General features: G+C 39.2%; 1 protein-coding gene across 1 annotated transcript in view; it reads right to left on the bottom strand.

Annotated features, from left to right (window-relative positions):
* The window catches only part of cadm2b (cell adhesion molecule 2b), a 141,003-nt gene that overhangs the window by 25,349 nt on the left and 95,722 nt on the right, over nt 1-19,932 (bottom strand). The window contains exons 2-3 of the mRNA XM_068317613.1: nt 17,998-18,024; nt 716-865 (exon numbers count right to left, since the gene is read on the bottom strand). Of these exons, the coding sequence (XP_068173714.1) occupies nt 716-865; nt 17,998-18,024 (177 nt within the window). The remainder of the gene's footprint in view (nt 1-715; nt 866-17,997; nt 18,025-19,932) is intronic.

Below are 19,932 nucleotides of genomic sequence, written 5' to 3'. Positions count from 1 at the left end.
TCTCTTCTTAACAATTTTTATTCAAAGTGAAACTTCATCTTCAATCACTGAGCCAATAATATTATAATAGCTGCTATAGGGTACTAATATGCATAATTTGTATGCTATGAGAAATACTGAAACTTGAACACCCCAACCCTGCATGACCAGTCCATGTTATACTCTTTTTCACCCCAATTCCAATTTATCAACTCCAGACTTTTGTTACCTTTAAATTAGATTTGGCTGGTGAGAGCACATTAGAATTCACTTGGCCCAGGCATCGCTTATTTCACGAGGTTGCAGCAGTGTGCTTCCTTTTCAGTGACATCCAAACAGCTAGACAAATGTAGGGTAGCTAAAATGCTAATTAAGCCCCATCATCTCACAATCCACAGGCATCACTGTGTTGTAAACAACACTGTCAGTGTTGCGTGATTACACCAATTCATTTCAAAATCATTTGGTCTATTTCTGTTTGTTGGGCCCTGGGACATCAGTGGAAACATAAATTCATTAAAAATCTGCTTCGGCATTGTGAGAGATGCATTTCCCTTTCATCAGGACTTTTCCCCTTGGTTTTTAAGTTAGTGTGTTTGCTTGACTGGCAGGGTCAATTTTCAAATTTGAAAAATTAATGGTGAGCATCCTGTAATAATATAATCTAGATGAAGCATCTTCATCCTATCATATCGTTTATATCCGTACAGCCATTATCAATGAGAGTATTACTCACCTTTCTTATCCCCAAAGAATAGGGTCTGTTGTGCAGGGTTTGACCACTGGAGGGAAGTGTTATCATTGTAATCCACACGACAGGTCATGTTGGCTGTGGCGCCCTCCACCACTGTCACATTTTGAGTTATGGGGAACTGACCTTGGCTACCTGTGGAATTATGAAACAAAGCTTCAGGTCTTGATCATGACATGAATAGATTGCTGTTTCAGACCGGTCAGTGATGTCTTTTCTTTGAATCACAATAAAGTGCAATTCAGACCAGACACCTTTCAAAGTTATTGTTCCTTTATCACATCGTCCAATTACATTAGTGTCTTCATTACATGACTCTGAACCAAAGATAGCTCAACAGTGGCCCAGTGCTCACGGACACCAGCCTTTGTCAGATGTTGGCGCTGGAAAACAGGGTTTTTTCCAGGAACACAATGGTAGATTTTTGGTCCCCCAATGTCTATTCCTCACTGCCTTATTGCGGGGTCCTAATTGGTAGCACGGTCTAATTAGTGGTAGTCATGTCCTGCTGTAGAGCGTAGAGCTGCAGCTGGGTGGTAAATTGACACAATCCTAGGAATTGTGAGCCTTCGAACCAAACAATTGCACTGCCCTGAAAAAGTGCTCATCACAGTGCACTGAAGTAATCCAAATAAAGGCAGCATAAGGTTGAGAAGGCTGGCCTAATCACCCAGCCTTCCTGGATTTTACCTCCTTATTTCATTTTTGTACTTATCGTCTCAGTAAAGTCCCTTAATCACATAGAAGATGCATCTCTATCCTGTCTTTATGCATCTGTAACAGATGCATAAAAAGCATTGTACTTTTTAAGAGGAATTGTCTGAAGACAGACGCTGAGATGATATGAACCTGCCCAGACTTGGCAACGGTGTTAAAGGTTTTCAGTTCCTGCATGAACCTGGATTACTCTTCGGGGTAGATTTAGTTACCAGCAAGCATTTTGTTGTCAATTTTGTTTTCTCTTGATTTCAGAGATCTGCTTGCTTCCCTCTTGTATTGTACCTGAATGTGAAGGTGACATTATTTCAGCCTCTCCCAGGGACAGTTCACCATAGGGACATTCAACTCAGGGAGCAGCTGTCTGCCTCATTACTCCAACTCAAATGGGCTAGCAGAAGAGTATGGGACAGCAAAAGGTCTGTGGACCCTCCTTGACCTCAATTGTCCTGATGGAAACCATTGTCAGCTGTGGGTGAAGGTGAGGTCAACTATAAATAGTAATGGGAAAATAATTTTAACACTGCACATTGCTTTTCTGCTCATTACACCAAATCACGTCAACAAACACATCATCCTTCAATAATTCAAGAGAAGTTGCCTGGATGTCAGCTGGGGAGTCCTACCAACCATCCATGTCTTACTGAAAATGGATGCAGATGCATTGTTCTGGGGTACCATGTGGAGGAGTTGTCAGTCGCATATCTTTCAACTTGCTATATCATCTACTGTACCATCTCTGCAGTGTCTCTGCTGTCTTACTCCAGTGAATACTCCTCTCTATTCACAGTATTCACTGAGGTGGCAGTGGCTCAGCGGTAAAGTGGGCGGTAGAGCAGGTCGTCCAATGTTCTGGGATCGGTGGTTCAATTCCCGCTTCCGGCCAAAAAATTACACCCGGAGGTGAGCTGACAGTGGGAGGTATCAGCTCACCTATGGAGCACTACCAAGGCACCATTGAGCAAGGCGCCGTCCCCCCTCACAAGCTGCTCATTTGGGCGCACCACGAAGGAGCTGCCCACCACTCTACCTCCGCTGCATGCTTACAGGCCCCCCTGTGTGTGGTTGTGTGTATTACAGGGGCCTGTACACACTAATGTGCATGTGTGTGATTGATTGACTAACAAAAACTGGAGTGTGCGTTCTTAATTTTCCTTCGGGGACTATAACAGTGTATAACATTAAATTTTAAAAAAATGTTATTGGAAAAAAATACAAACGGTAACAAATATATTAAAAATGGTCAAACTTTCACCTTTTACTTAGTTTGGGGCTTATACGATCTTTATAAGCAAAAAGAGCAAACCATCTTATAAACGTCTGCATGGTATATAAAGGCTGTACATATTCAGAAATATGGCAGCGTTGTTTTAAAAGAAGAGTTAGTGTGGTTTGGGCTTTGACTAATACATTCATGACATTCCACTGTCTTGACATTCAGTGGGAGTGGAGAGTGTGGGAAGTGCTGTCCTTTTTTGTGGAACATAATCCCCAGCACCAGCTACAGAGGGAATTTCATTTTTTTTTCTAGGTAGTGATTGGAAGTCAGTCAGCCTTACCTCCACCATTCAGAGCCCCACAATATTTTAAAAAGTCAGTGAACCACAAATTGCTCCAAGGACACTTCATTGTGATGTGTGACCCCATAAACTGACCCCTACTAGAAGCATATGTTCTGGTGTGTGACCAGGATGGATATTCACCAATGCTTCATTCACTTACACAACTTGAGTAAAACAAAGAAGGATGAGGTAACACTTCACACTACAGCTCTGCATGAGAGGATAATAGATCTCAGTGGGGTATTGCTATCACCATACAGAAGTTTGGCCCACACACAACTAGTAAAGTGAATACTAAGGTACTTACTTCTCAAAAATTAATAAAGGTAAGAACATGATCACAAAGACTGTCAGTAATAATGTGTAAGTCATAGAATAAAGACCATCCAAACTGACTGTACATCCACACAGGAGTTTGTGAGGATGCTCAGACTGTTGGCCTCCTCTTTTTCATGGAGAAATTATGTGACAGTAACTAAAGCAACGATGCAATTTACACCACTATTGATGTCTTAATTCCATTTAACTGCTTTAGTTTTAGCCTCCTGGTATTGTACATGCTGGCTCACTGTCATACTGTCATGGCTTACTGGGGCAGTTGAATCAAACAGTCATAGTTAAGGCTATTAGTAGCAACTTTCCTTTTCTTACTGCGACAAAATGTTTGCTGTGTAGTTTGTTTGAACCTGATTAAACCTTTATTGTTGTAACTTCTGCCCTAAGGGGTTTATCATTAACAACAAAAGACACATGTAGCATAGGTTCATTGTGAAACAAGCTCCACTGCCGATTAAAAGTGACCAGATGTGACTTTTAATTGTTGATGGTTAGTTACATATCGAACAGCCACCAAATTGAACACTATCATTTATTCAAAACAAAACATCTGTTCTGAAAATCAGTAAAAATATTTCAAATGATATACAAATTGTACACACAGAAATATATATTTTGAGATCTTGTTTTTGACATTTTAATTCCGATTTCCCACATTTACTATTTTTAAAGTACTGAAGCAATTGATAAGTTAAAGAAAACTAACTTTTAAAATTGAAGTTTGTTGCACTATAAAGAATACTGTAAATGCTCAACATCTGAGGGCTATATTCTTACAATAAACATTTCTAGATAAAACCAGAGATTATGTTCAGCCATGGATTTATTGTTTTCTAAAATTAACCCACTGAAAAGGAAAAAATGATTTCTGTAAAATGATGGTGGTTTGAAGATTGTCTGGTCCACTTAAGATCCAAGGTGACTTAGTGATAGAAAGAGGAATAAACCTGCCTGGGGGGGATATTAGCAAGCCCTTCATCACAAAACATATTAGTACTGCTAATAAAGGCTGTCAGTACTGGGCACTGCTTTTTCCTTTTTCCGATGCTTCAGTGAAATATATGTTTTCATGCATGTAGTTACTATACACAGAGTATAAGATGAAGATATGGAAACAATGGAAACATCCTTCTTACTCTCGTTCTCTATAAACCATAATTATATTAAATCAGATCAGATTAGATTAGATTAGATTAGATTAGACCAGATTAGACTAGATTAGAGTAGATACACTTTAATGATCCCAAACTGGGAAATTCACAGGGCAGCAGTTGCTCAGTCTACTCTAGGTCCTGGGCTGGGGACTGGAGGGTTGCTGGTTCAAAGCCCATGTGGACCAAAAAGCTTGAAGTGTGACCTGGCAGGTACTAGTTCACCTCCTGAGCACTGCTGGGGTAGCCCTTGAGAAAAGCAACGTCCCAGTACAAGTTGCTTATTCGGTGCGTGCCAAGTGAGACCTGCACACAGCTGTACCTTCTATTACCTGGCCACTTGTGTGTGTGTGTGTGTGTGTGTGTGTGTGTGTGTGTGTGTGTGTGTGTGTGTGTGTGTGTGTGTGTGTGTGTGTGTGTGTGTGTGTGTGTGTGTGTGTGTGTGTGTGTGTGTTGACACTGTGGCTGTACCAATATATATAACGGTATGATTATTAGAGTGGAAAAATGTAATTTTCCTATGGGGATTAATAAAGGATCGATTATTATTATTATTATTAATAAAAAGTACAAAATGTAATGTGATTAGCCAGTTCCTCTATGTCTCTCTTGGTAAAAACATAGAATAATGAATCCTGAACTGGAACACATCTGTGCATCAGAATTTTACTTTATCCACACCCTTCATTCCTTTGTTTGTGTTTGTGCTTTTAATCAAAAATTTTCCAGCTTTATTGTGCTTATGGGCCCATCTCTTCAAGCCATAATTGGTCCCTTGGCAGTGCTCTCCCTTTAACAATGTTTTTTTTTAATGACAGTCACATGGATCTAAAAGAGGTTGTTTTCATCATTTATTACATTTTTTAGAGCTAAAGCAAGGAGCTCCCTCCAATGAAAGCTGGAACTGGCAATATCAAATGGAGCGGTGTGATTATAGTCCATATCCATGTGGGCCACCAACAAACTGATCATCAGTCACAATGTCAGCACTCACAAGATTAGTCAAGTTGTTTGCTGTGCTTCACACAGTTGGAATGCTGCTGACACATCTCTCTACTGTGATGTTAACTTCCATATAGTATCGAGTGATGCGTCCTCCTGAATCAGATATTTACCTGCTCAGCTGAAATTAGGTAGACATGTAAATGAGGCAGAGGAGATAACGTCTTCGTTGTAAACACAAATGTTTGATGATTAGAAGAAGAAACACAGTCAGTGCAGCATGTAGAGTAATGTGAATACAGATGTTCAGGATAGATGGCTATTGAGTTTGCATTAATGATAAACTATTCCATTTCATCTCGAGCAGCCTCTCTTCGGGCCCTTATCAGTATGAAGCTCAGACCATAGCCTTATGGAAACTCAGTCCGACAATATTAGAAATTAAGAAATATGATACTGATTATTGATTTGCCAAGGCTTGTAATCTGGTTGGATTTTCTGTTATCATAAATACAAGGAAGATATACACCCTTATGGCCAAAAGTCAACAGAGTTGGAACTGCAAATAAATTATTTAATTATTTTTGTTGACAATGTGGAAATCTACTACTACTGCTACTACTAGTACTACTATTACTACTATCTGCTATGGCAAGTCACAGAGTCCAGATTTCTCAAACTGGATCATTTGAGAAATCTGTTTCATATTTAATTTCACAGGATTGTCTATGACAGCTGATCCAGTGAGTAAGGTGAAAATACCAGGAATATCTCTGTTGTGTAGAACAGAAAGTTAGTGGAGGAAGAAGGAGCCAACCCACCCCAAAAGCCTTTCTCAGTTTCAGCTGACTGCACCAAATAATGGAAAGCAGTGCCTTGATGAATAGCTGGAAAGCAGTCAAGCTCACCATTGCAGAATGCACCATAAACTAGAGACAGGATGAAAAGAAACAAATACCTGTAACTCAGAAAATAAAGGAATAGTTTATGTCTCATTCATTACAGAATGACTATTAATTTTTGTATGAAATTCATTCCAGGCAGCTTATCAACCCACAAGTTCACTGTGGTGTTTTTAAAAGTGCTTCTTTGCAAACCAGGATGTTAAAACTGCTGTCACGTTCTGCATAGTAATGAGTCATGGTACCTTCAAATACTGCCAACCAATGAGAAAATGCCTTACAATGACATATGACACACAAATCACAAAATTGTCTATGACAGCTCATCATAGACACTGTCCGAAATGGATTTGTTGTTCAGGTCGTCTGTGGCATTAAATTTTCATTAGTCCAGCCAATGCCTGTTTATTTTATTTTGTGAATCAGACAAACACAAGGATATTTTTTCTTATACACAGGAGACCATCAAAATGTGATTGGAAGAAATAATATATTTTGTGTGTCATGTTCAAGATTCATCCATCCATCCACCAATCCATATATATATATATATATATATATATATATATATGTATATATACACAGTATATATAAAATGTCCCTCTCACCCTTGTGGGGTGGTATCTGTGTGTCATCCTCAAGCTCGGGTCCTCTACCAGAGGCCTGGGAGTCTGAGGGTTCTGCGCAGTATCTTCGCTGTTCCTAGGACTGCGCTCTTCTGGACTGAGGCTTCAGATGTTGTTCCAGGAATCTGCTGGAGCCACTCTTCCAGTTTGGGAGTCACTGCCCCAAGTGCTCCTACTACCACGGGGACCACATTAACCTTAACCTTCCACATCTGTTCCAGCTGTTCTTTCAACCCTTGGCACTTCTCAATCTTTTCGTGTTCCTTCTTGATGATGTTGGCGTCAGCTGGAATTGCCACATCTATCACCACTGCTCTCTTCTGCTCTTTGTCCATCACCACTAAGTCCGGTTTGTTAGCCAGTAGCTGTTTGTCGGTCTGGAAGCTGAAGTCCCACAGGATCTTAGCCTTGTCGTTCTCAACCACCTTTGGTGGTATGTCCCATTGGGATTTGGGTACTTCTAGTCCATACTGGGTACAGATGTTCCTTACACTATCACAGCTACTTGGTTGTGCCTTTCCATGTATGCTGAGCTGGAGAGAATCTTACACCCTGCTACCACATGCTGGACTGACTCTGGGGCTTCTTTACATAGCCTGCACCTTGGGTCAGATCTACTCTGGTAGATATTGGCCTCTATTGCTCTTGTACTTAGGGCCTGTTCTTGTGCTGCCATGATCAGTGCCTCTGTGCTGTCTGTCAGTCCAGCTTTATTCAGCCATTGGTAGGTCTTCTTGATATCAGCCACTTCCTCTATCTGACGGTGGTACATGCCGTGTAGGGGCTTGTCCCTCCATGTTGTCTCCTCCTCCTCTTCGAACCCCAGACATATATATATATATATATATATATACATACACACACATGCAGAATACTTATTTATTATTATAGTCATGGCTGTTCACTAACAAATGTGAACATGAAAACTGAGGTAAGCAAAGAAAATCAAAACTCACTGTAACACACTAACATTTCTAATCAAAATGTATTTAAATGGGCAATATGCTCATGGGACCAAAATAATTAATCACTGAAATTGCAACAACATGACTAAATTGTAATTAATTGGCAAACACTGAAACGTGTGGCCTATTTCCTAGCAAGCTGAGAGACAAAAAAGTTTAACATCATGCAGTATATGCATATCTCAGTTAATTAAAACTTAAGACCTCTTGTGGTGCGTTTTCCTTTGTGTAGAGAATAGGAAATAATAAGGCTTTCTGTCTCCCATGTGAAATAAATACTGATAACTCTCTGTTCCAACTAAGTGTGAAGATTTTGTTGGCTTACATTTCCTCTTTTAACATTCTTCCATTTTAACGTATTGTGCAATCCAGTATCTTGTACTGGTACTTGCTTTCTCTAAGAGATGATAGACTTTATCACACACGACACATCCATGTTAAACCACAATAAATACAAACTCTACTCCCACACTCATTGCTTTCGCATGGATTTTGTATTCCACCAAAGTCTTCTCGGAAGGAACATAACCTTAATTTGACCTTCCTTAAGAACTGAAACCTATGTAGTGATTAATATGCATCTCACTGATTGAGCAGGAAAGTATTTCAAAGTATCTCCGAGCAAACTTTAAAATGTACCCTTAGTCTGACGCACCAGATGGTTTGATACATTACACACAACCCTCTGAGAAGTCATCTTTAAAAACATTTTGGAAAAGGACAGGTATTTAAAATAATAGTTGGCAGATGAAAAGATAAACCATCTGTTTGCGACTGCATACAATTCCAAAAACTTTTGGGAAATTACATAAAAGCAGTCAACATTTTGTTTGTTTTTTATCTGAATGCAGGTGAATATGTTATGAAGGCAAGATAATTACTGTTAACACTGATGAAATTTATTTTTTTCATTTTTTAAATAAATATACCGATTAATTCTAAAGAGGCATTTAAAAACACTCAATAAGTATTTTGGAACTGGGAAAGTGGAAGTATTAAAAATGCAAAAAGGTCCAATTCTTCCTTGAGAACAATTCAGTAGCTCAACATTCTAAGGTCTCCACTGACATATTTTGTGCCTCTTAATGAGCTACATATTTTCAATGGCCCTCAAGTCTGAACTGCAGGGGGAGGGCGGTCTAGTACCTGGAAGTTTACTTGGAAGCCATGCTGATCTCAGGTGGCAGAAAATGACTTTATTTTGTCCTGCTACAATAAGAAGGGTTATCTAAATAAAAGACATCATGTGGATGGCAGATTATTTTGTTCCAAAAGTTATACTAGATGTGTAAATTTTCCATGTCATGGGCACTAACACACTCCCATATCCTCACGGATGCTAGCTTATAATTTAATGCTATTAATCAAGATGGTTCTTTTGGTTTTAAGCAAAAAATATTTTGAAATAAAACGCTTGTTAGACCAAAGAATCTTTGTCCATTCTCCACTGGTCCATCTCAGAGCAGCCTGGGCCAGAGAAGTTGAGGTGTTTCTGGTTGTGGTTGATAAATGGGTGACACTTCTCGTGTTAGACACTGTATAGAGATGAAGCCAAGCATTAAATTTACTGACAACAGTTTCCTAAACTGTTACGAAGCCTGTATGGCGATATAGCTTTGTGAAGTTTCTTTTAATGAAGTGCCACCTGATATAAAAAATAACAAGCATTCCTTTTTGTTTTTTTTAATTAGCGCTTCTTATTCACAGTGACTCCTCCAGGTCCCTTGAGTCTTTATTATTGACTATATATAGTAAATTCATTGTAATTGCATGTAGATTAATCTTGTTCTTAACCTGTTGGGTTATTTTTCCATCCACATTTTCCCAAAGCATCCCAGCTCTTTTTGCTTGTGAATGGCTGATCCCTTTGGGGATGTTTGTTTCATGCTCATGATACTATCATGTATTTCCAATGAAACTGTAAAATTAAGTGTTTTGGTCAGCCCACATCTCCCAGTCTGATGCTGCCCTTGGCTTGAGTTCACAATAAATGATATGTTCATGAACAAGCATAACTCAATGAATTTGATGAGGAACATTGTCTGAGGTATTGTCTTCCTTACGCTCTCTGTTGAACTACATGTCAAAACATTTGAAAATTCTTACAGTTCAATGCTCTGATTCACTGTGATTTAGGCACAAGATAAAATCTTGTTTAACCTTGAGACCTCACAAAATTGTGCAAATCCACTTTCACCTGACAACAAACATGCAAAGAAAGTAGCAAAGAAATATCAAAAATAAAAACAGTTTCTCCAGCAATGAAAGCATGCTGTGCAAAATTATGAATGATTGCATATGAGAACACATACAGATTTCTCTGGGAATATTTCATGGAGTTATGATAGAAAAATTTGTTTTCTATTGGTAGCCAATTTCTCCACTTCTTCGGATTTAGTTTTTTAGAAATGTATTCTCCCTACACAGAACCACATATACTTATGCACACTTCTTCTGGACGAGCTTTAATGATAGGCAGCTTCTGTGTCTGGATAAAATCCGGTTAGCTGCTTTAAGCACGCTGTTGAGCTGGTCATATACCTCCATCCATCCAATTTCTATACCTGCTTCTTCTTCGGGGGGTGCTGGACCCCATGCCAACTGACTGGGGTCCTCAGGCAGGGTACGCTCCAGGTGCAACTCCAGTGCACCACAGAGCCACACATAGACAGACAACCACTCCCGCCCACATTCACACCTATGGGCAATTTGAAAATTGGCCAATTTGCCTGAAGTGCATGTTTTTGGAGGATGGAGGAAGCCGGAGAACCTAGACCTAAACCCACACAGACCTAAATTTCTTGTCTTTTGACCTGAATGCATTCCAAAACAGCTCATGACCGTCAATGCATGTTTACATGCTGGGAATTCTGCCAAAGTGTAAATATGGTAATCGCTGCTGTGCCTTCTCTTTTGAGAGTGTTCTATGTTGAAAAGTTTAAATCTTATTTTGTTTTAGTAAACAAGCAAGGAGACATAGGATCCTGAAAGATTTATGTCAGGAATAAGGGATGGAGCCACTCACTTTGTCTCTTTCATTTTATAACAGCTGTCAAGATTTTATTGATATCTTTTATGGCTTGTCAAGGCCTTGCCCTCAGCTATGTCTCTGACCTTTTGGCCCGTCATGAGCCAAAGTGCAGCTTTAACACCACAGGCGAGGTTCTTGGCAGTTGCTAAGTCTAGGCTCAGAAATGAAAGTTGACTGAATCTCACTGTCAGGACAGAAGTTGAGAAATGTCCTGCAGACAAGCTCAGACTGCTAAATGAACATCACCCTTTAAAATTTAGCCTTAAATTGTGATTTCAGTCTGTTTCTTGGTTATTGGTTTTTTGGGGGTTTTTTTAGAGCTTTCTACCGAGTCTGTACTCTAAAGCACTTGTTAATAATTTTCTGTCATTGGCAAAACCATACTGTCTAGAATGGCAAAAAAAAACAACTTACAGCAAATATGTCAAGTGAGGTAGATCCGCTCACAGCCTCTCTGACAGTAACACAGTCGTCAGGGGAAATTACGGCTGATTAGTGAATTCATTTGTTTTTGTTCTTTCCAATAAGCTTTCTAAACAGGGATACAACAATGAGTCAAGAGAATGGTGAAAGTTCAACTTGAAATCTGAATCTCATTGGTCTTTCAGTTAATGCTCAAACATCCTCATAACTAATGAACCATTTTTCAAGATGTTTTAATATTTCCTGTCATGATTGTTGCAAACAAAAATAATTGAATGATTGGCATCTTGAGCACTGTGGCGATGTTGATGTGCTGATAAACTGGCAATTATGAGTAAAGAATTTACTTTTTGCTACAGCAAAAAACTTTAATAATTCGATTTTAAAGCCCTGACTTCAACTTGAAACAAGTAAATCATATCCCCAACAAGTTCCCAACAGTACCATGAGCCAAAAATAGGCAGCATGCCTTTGGTAACACCTTATTTGTATGTTGCACTAAAGTGCTCTCGCTATTTCTCTGGTCTGAAGAATGATGCCTTTTTTAAGTGTATCTCCGTCCATCTACTCAGGGTTTTAGAGACTGCATATTCATGTCTTTTTTGTACAAAATTACTAACCCTCTTATCTGATTGGGTTTATACAGCTATACACCCCTTCACTCAACAACAGTCAAAGGAAGTAAAGATAATTTTTGTTTGTAAAAAACAAGGACAGAACAGTTATTAAACTGAAGCATGAAACAGCTGTTATGAAAGGTCATAGTCAGACTTGAGAGTCTATGTGGCAAGCTGTCCAGATAATGACCCCTGCTCAATTGTTTCTCCATTGATGATTCTAGTATAGACATTATCTCATAAAATACAGATAGAAAAAAAAAATTAATGGTACACTTCATGCGGATATGAAAGCACAACTGCCTCCTACTGTGGTGGATGTGCAACTACACCTTATTTTAGTAGGGCAGTGAAAAAGCAGGTAGTACTAACTGTGCATGTTCCCTGGGGTTGCATGCAATCCCCGGCTCCTCAAGGGGGGCGGGCCGCACTAATTGTGAATCACTGCCATATTCTAAGACAGTGGTTCCTAACCTTGTTGGAGGTGCCGAACTCTGCCGGCTTCATATGCTCACTCACCGAACCCATCTTAAGTAAAATTTTTTTATTTTTTTCAAATTTAAGACGTAAGTATGTTTTACTGGTGTATTTACTGAATTTTGCATTAATGTCACCTTTTACAAAGAACAAAACCAAGACAGTGCATGAAGTTGCATGAAATGACCTACCTGAAAATCAGAGACCAGTTCAGATATGCGTTGCTTCACCTTGGCAAGTGCTACTCTGATGTCATTTTCACAGCAAAGTCTGTTTCTGTTGTTTTCCACGCAGTTTAAGGAAGTTTTATTTTATTTTTGCCAGTGTGAGACTAGAGTTGCTCAACTTGACATTGCAAATCACGCAGAACGCTGACTCCCATCATGTTCCGTTATACAGTACATGTAAATTCATGTTGCACATATTAGTCCAACCACTTTCTTTTTTTGCTCGACATAGTTACTATGAATTAAAATATTGAGAAAGCAATCAGATGACGTACCATCATGACAGGCATAAATCGACTACTGAGTGAGCAAAATCCCATATAGCACAAGTAGGCTAATCGATGTAGCGTCACGTGATCACCTGCAGCCAGTGATGGCTAAGAGGTCGTGTCATCACGGACTGACACGATGTGTCAAACGTACACAGTGATTCGTGTGTGTTCAGCAAAAACACCGACAAAAACACCCCCCCGTCTCCACCAAACCCCTGAGACCGACTCACCGAACCCCTAGGGTTCAATCGAACCCAGGTTAAGAACCACTGTTCTCAGGGGTAAATGAGAAAAATGAGTATGAAATTAATACTCTTGACAAAATACTCAACACAAAAACAACATCCACAATTGATGGCAGTCCTGTGTCTCCATGCTCATTAGACACATACTGTATAGCAAAAACAGTGAATTTCTCAGCACATTAATATTCCATACTGTTACTGGAATGCACCAAAACTCTCTTTGAAGCATATCATGTAAACATGTTCCATTCACTAGAGTCCAAACAAGACAACTTTGGAAAATTCAGGAGAGATGCTTCCTGCATACAAAATCAAAAACCCCTCCAGTGGTTTCTGTGTGTTGCAATTTGAAATCGTCTTGTTAGTAGTTGGTACTAATTGCTTCTTTATTTGGGACATATGTTTGGAAACATAAAGCTCATGTGAGTAGAAAAAATGATGAAATTAAGCAAAAAAATGAGAAAAACAAAACATCTGTTTATCTAAACAGGAGACAAAAGAAAGAAGAACTTCCGATCAAGTTCATGTGGATTAAAAAAGACTGCACAATTTCAAGTAAGCTTTGTAAAAAACTAAACATATTTCTCAAGTAAACTGCAGGCATACAGACACATTAAAAGACAAAATAGAGGTGATACCAGCAGCATGATGAATGTGCCCACACTATCATTTGAATAATATATGACTAATATTATAATATGCTTGCTGACACATTCATTAACTACCTTATACTGTAAGTGTTGATAGAGGAAACACTTATGAGAGTAGATATGACAGGCTGCTTTTATCACTTGGTAAGCACATCATATCTGATTGGTTTCACCTAGCTTGACCTTTTCTGAACAGTCTAAAGGGGAAAAACATACTTAATGCAATTTATTTCTGTAATGACAAAAGGTCATATCTGTCACCAAAAACAATCATTTATGCTGACAGTGTAATTTAAGCAGGATTGCTTTTTGTGTTTACGGCAAACCTGCTGATCTGAGGCACTCAATAAGCTGTGCCATTTTAAAAGCTATCAGCCTTGCTGATCAGAGAGATTTAAGCAACTCTTTAAGGGTAGTAGCTAGTTATCACTAAAACTGATCCAGCATTTGAAATCAGTAAAACTACTACTTTGAATGTAGTATGCCTTGGTTAATGTCACATTTGAAATCTAACATAATTAATCCATATAAAATCTGCATGTGATATCATATTGTCTTTATTACCTTGTCCATATTAGTAATCCAGTCCATGTTACTTTATTCCACACCCTATTCATATCTGACAATAATGCATAAATGCAAAGTGAGCAACAGGAGGTCTTCTGTATGCTGTGGTTACATGAGGAAAACATGCATTTGTCAGTAATCTAACAAAACACCAATCCTTATTTAAACATGTCACCAAATTGGATGTCCTTTCCTGAATAAAGTTACTTTTTGTGGAACCCCATTGAGACACTAGTGTGTGTGTGTATATGCAGTGCACCCTCGCACATTCGTGCATCAAAGCTCGTGACTTCACCTCATCGTGGATTTTTGGTAGGCAGTCACGTGATACTGTACAGGCATTTTATTGACTGACAGCATCCAGAAGTAAGCTCGGTTCTGTGAGTCTCGGACTTACATGAGACACAAAAGTGCTTTAAACAGTCGATCAGAGTGTGGGAAAAGGTAATACAGATAGAAGGTGGTTTAATATCAGTATGGGGAGGGTCATTAACTTTTAAATTACCGTAAATCATAAGATAAATAGTTTGTCACTCTATCACAGAATTCATTAATTGCATGTGGTTCCTGGAACACATTAACCGCAAAGAACGAGGGTGCACTGTATTGTTGAATGAACTGAGGTGATGCAGTGGTTTGCTACAGGGGCTTCAATATGTTAAAAATGAACAGTTCTCAGTGGATCAGACAGCCATATGATAACTGTATATTATCTCTGTGCTATAGTGGCCACCAATGGCACAATCCTAAATGATACAGTCATTTTTTTGAGCTATTACAGACCCTGATGAATCATTTTGAATAGGAAATAACTCAGATGAGGTGTGCTGTCTGACAGTTTCACCCTCCATCAAAAAGGACAACTGATGTTGGTTACTGAACAGCACCTGAGCAAAAGAACCTCCCTTGACTCAGAGGTGTTACTGAGCACTGTCTTCACCTGTGATTTTCCACAGTGGGGGATGAAGGGGGAAGGAAGGGAGGCAAGCAATCAACAGAACTGGCAATAAATATCCCAGCTGGAGGAAACTTAGCAGTGGTTTCTTTTGTTTTTTTTTAATACTGTGAAGTGGAAAAAAAGGAAAGAAAAAAGTGGCAATACATCAATGTCAGAAAATGGGTCAGATACTGTCTTCAGTAAATTCAACTGGTGTTACTTACAAAATTGTACATCTAATATAATGTACCTCAAATGAACTTTGGAAAACTTTGTTTTGGTCAAATCCTGGTCTTTGCAAGCCTTCTTCTACAAAGAAATAAAACTGATAAAGTGGCAGTTTATAGACTCACAAACTCGAAATAGTGACAAATGGTGAAACAACAACAGCAAAAAATGTTCTAAATAGTGATAAGCGAAACTCAAGATACTGCTGAAAAACTGATAAATGCTTTAATTAAAGATACTGCAGTGGAACTCAGGGGCCCTGTTGTTTTTCATGCAGCATATTTTCACAAATTACAAGGAATATGGATTTCCTTTAAAATAAAGAGGCAGGAATAAATGAGACTATGTTTGCTCATCAGATATTACTTGCAGGAGTGTCATATATATGCACTGATCTACCATTTCTTCAGTGCCCACTGAATAATAAGTTAAAAGAAATATTTCACAGGGCGGCACGTTGGTTTAGTGGGTAGCACTGTCGCCGCGCAGCAAGGCGGTTCCAGGTTCGAGTCCCGCTCTGTGTGGAGTTTGCATGTTCTCCCCGTGTCAGCGTGGGTTCTCTCCATGTTCTTCAGCTTCTTCCTACCTCCAAAAACATGCGCTTCAGGTTAATTGTCCGTTCCAAATTGCCCGTAATGTGAGTGAGCGTGCATGGTTGTCTGTCTTTGTCTGTGGCGCCTGGAGTTTTCCCCAACTCACGCCCTAAGACAGCTGGGATAGGATCCAGCTTCCCATGACTCTATGGCGGATAAAGCCGTTCAGAAGATGAATGAAAGAAATATGGCACACTTTGAAATACTACATGACAACTTAAAAAGGTGAGAATCCTGAAACTCTCTTTAAAATGTAACAGAACCTCAATCAGAACCACGTAATTTGAAATGTACAGTATATACAGTATATATTCACATGTTCACATGGAAATCACATTCACTACACATTTCTACTGATCTATGTGATGACTAATGCATTTTTATCCCAACTGCTTTTCAAAAAGTGTGTGACTATTACAGGCTGCCTTGCTTCTTCTAGCTGAAAAGCATGTGTTTGGGACAGCCATGAAATGTTCTCTCATAATGCAGTTTACCCTCAATTTACTCTGCTTACACGCCTACACAAAGCGATCTCCTTTAATCTGCACCAGCACTGGTCAGAGCATAGGCTCAGGTGAGTTCTTAGAGAGTGAATAAATCGAAGGGATTGGTAAATAAATCACGACTATATTTTTCCATTATCATGACAACTGCAGGGGTGATTATTATCTTGCCTTCTCAACCGCACATTTCTTTTCTACAGTTACACCACAATAGTGGGACTATTTTTAGTATGCAATAAATATGCTTATAATCAATTAATCAATATTTGAGATTAATATACACTTATATTAATTATGTTCATTATTATTAATTGTAACCAGAGTGATGAAAACACCTGCTCAAAAACGCATACTAATGTTGAGCTGGATTCCAGAGGTACGAATGCTGAATATGTATATTATGTAAATTAAAAACTAGCCCCCTAATTACATCTGTTAGAAAACCTGGCTGGTGTGTGTGTTTGTATGTGTGTGTAAGTGTGTGTGGGGGGTCTTTGCTCATTCATGAACAATAAGAAAAAGCAGGAATACAGGAGAGTAAAAGAAAACACATATCCAGTATAAAAAGAGCATGCAAATCATCAAAATAAGCTATAACTTGAATTTCCCCACCACCAAATATTGGGAGAAATCGATTACTGATGGTCAGAATTAAATTTGAAAGAATGCAATGCATGCTTTTTACCCAAGGGTCTTGAATCTAACTGCAAGGTATATCTGGGAAAATCTGAGCTGAAAAAGCAAATGAGAAAACTCTCCTCACTCATCTACCGCTGAGGTGTCCTTGAACCAGGAACAACCCCCCAGCTGCTCCAGTGGAGCTGCACAGCAGCCAAATAGAAGACAGGCATGACTTGGTGAAGCAGGCAACTCCCTGCTGTGAACATATAACTCTACACATATGTGAAGAATGCTGCTTTGTTGGTTTTAATAAAATTCACAAATGTAAATGTAGATATTTTTTATCCCTAATGCAGACAAAAATCTTCATATCATGTCTTCTTTTACATAAAAGGAATATAAATCCATAAATGTATTTTTAAATGCAATGCAATTTACTCCAAGTTAGACCTGCATTTATAAAATCCTTATCACAAAATGGAGGCATCTGATTCATCTCACCAAACATGTTCAGCAACAGCCTGTTTGAGAATACATGTTTAAAAAATGATATATGTTAATGTTTTCTGAGTTTACTGAGTTTTCAGGGGGAGATAAAATTGTGATCCAAACATTGTTTATGGGAACCGTGTGCAACATAAATCATGTTGCAAGAAAATGGAGGTAATAACTCACCTTTTGCTTTGCTTTTTGTCCCAGCCACTGATAGCATGAGGGTGTAAAGAAAGAAAACAGCAAGTTAGATGAATGGTGGGAGGGAGTAACATCAATGGGATGATGATTTTCTTAGGTTCATATGTTATTTGCATTATATTAGGGATATGTAAATTGAGAAGTGCTGTCTGCAATAACTACATCCACACCCTCGTATCACATATTTAAAGACAGAAAATGAAAACATTAGGCTTCAATAAATAATCCTCTCTAACCAGCTTCATCATACAGCATCATCACTCCATTGAGAGCCACAAAACAGGCACACATAGCTGCACGTCCTGAGTCTAATTCCAGGTATGTACAAGGAAATGTACACATAATAACACAAATTACAAAATATTTCTGCATGTTTGTTATGTCTTTCTTTAAAGCAGGGGTGTCAAAGTCAAATACACGGAAGACCAAAAAAACAAATTTACTACAAGCCAAGAGACGGACAGGTTCATTCATTCATTCATTTTCATGTACTGCCGCTGTATCCGCCGTAGCGGGTCACGGGGAGCTGGAGCCTATCCCAGCTGGCATAGGGCGTGAGGCGGGGAACACTCCGGGCACGACTCCAGTGCACTGCGGAGCCACATATAAAGACATACAAACACGCACACACACACTCACTCCTACGGGCAATTTGAGACCGGCCAATCAACCTGAAGTGCATGCTTTTGGAGGTGGGAGGAAGCCGGATAACCTGGAGAGAACCCACGCAGACAGGGGGAGAGCATGCGAACTCTGCACAGAGCGGGACTGTGATGCGGCCCTGTGAGCCGGTTCTATTAGTAATTGAAAATCATCTGGCGGGCCACATCTCGCCCGCGGGCCTTGATTTTGACATACGTGCTTTAAGGTGAACCTAATGATTTTTAGGAAAACAAAGTTAAAAATAATAATGTCAGAAATTTATTCAGTGGCTTCTCTCTGGCCTTTCCGGCTTCCTCCAACCTCCAAAAACATGTACTTCATTCGAATTGGGCGTTCTCAAATTGCCTGTAGGTGTGAGTGTGTGTGCATGTTTGTCTGTCTGCATGTAGCTCCGTGGTGCACTGGCATCGTGCCGAAAGTGTCCCCTGCCTCACACCCCGCGTCTGCTGGGATAGGCTCCAGCACCCCGCAACCCCCGACAGTGGACGAAGCAGGTATTGACAATGAATGAATAAATAAATGAATGAATGAATTTAAGCATGTGGACACCAAGCCCTTGTAGAGAAAAAAATAGTGTTGTGGTCTAGACAAATCCAAACTATGAAAACCACATATTTGGATGCTAGATCCTATGATATTTTGAAATAACTAAAACAATTTAGGATATAGTAAATAATCCAGAAATTTGGTTTCTGTAAAATTGTTGATTGTTTTTTTTTTTACAAGACTTTCTCCTGGTGGCTAATCTTTGTGACAACGCCTTGTAAGGATTCCGCTCAGTTGCTCAGCTGTCATCAATAATGAAGAACTACTCCCATCCCCTGCAGGAAACGCTACGATCACTAGAGAGCTCCTTCAGCGATAGGTTTCTTTACCCGAGATGCATGAAGGAACGCTGTTGCAGGTCTTTCCTGCCCATGGCTGTCAGACTCTACAACCAGCAATCCTCCCAGCAGACCTCTCATAGAACATCACACTCGAAATCTGGTTGACCAATGTAGTCTGTAGTTTGTAGTGTAACTGTAAATTTTAAATTGTTGATAATATAATAATAATAATAATAATATATATCATATGTGAATATGTACATTTCACATGCTACATATGTTAATATGTATGTATTATTTAAGTATGTATGTACGACCCCCCCGCTGCTGCAGTCGCACAAATGTCCCCACTGTGTGACGAATAAAGGTTATTTTATCTTATTTTATCTTAGTTAAATTCACCTGTAAGTTTCACACTATTTATCAG

Source organism: Antennarius striatus, chromosome 6 (genome assembly GCF_040054535.1).
Source record: "Antennarius striatus isolate MH-2024 chromosome 6, ASM4005453v1, whole genome shotgun sequence".
NCBI lineage: Eukaryota > Metazoa > Chordata > Actinopteri > Lophiiformes > Antennariidae > Antennarius > Antennarius striatus.
The sequence above is the reverse complement of the archived record's forward strand: the minus strand, read 5'-3'. Positions and strand labels throughout refer to the sequence as shown.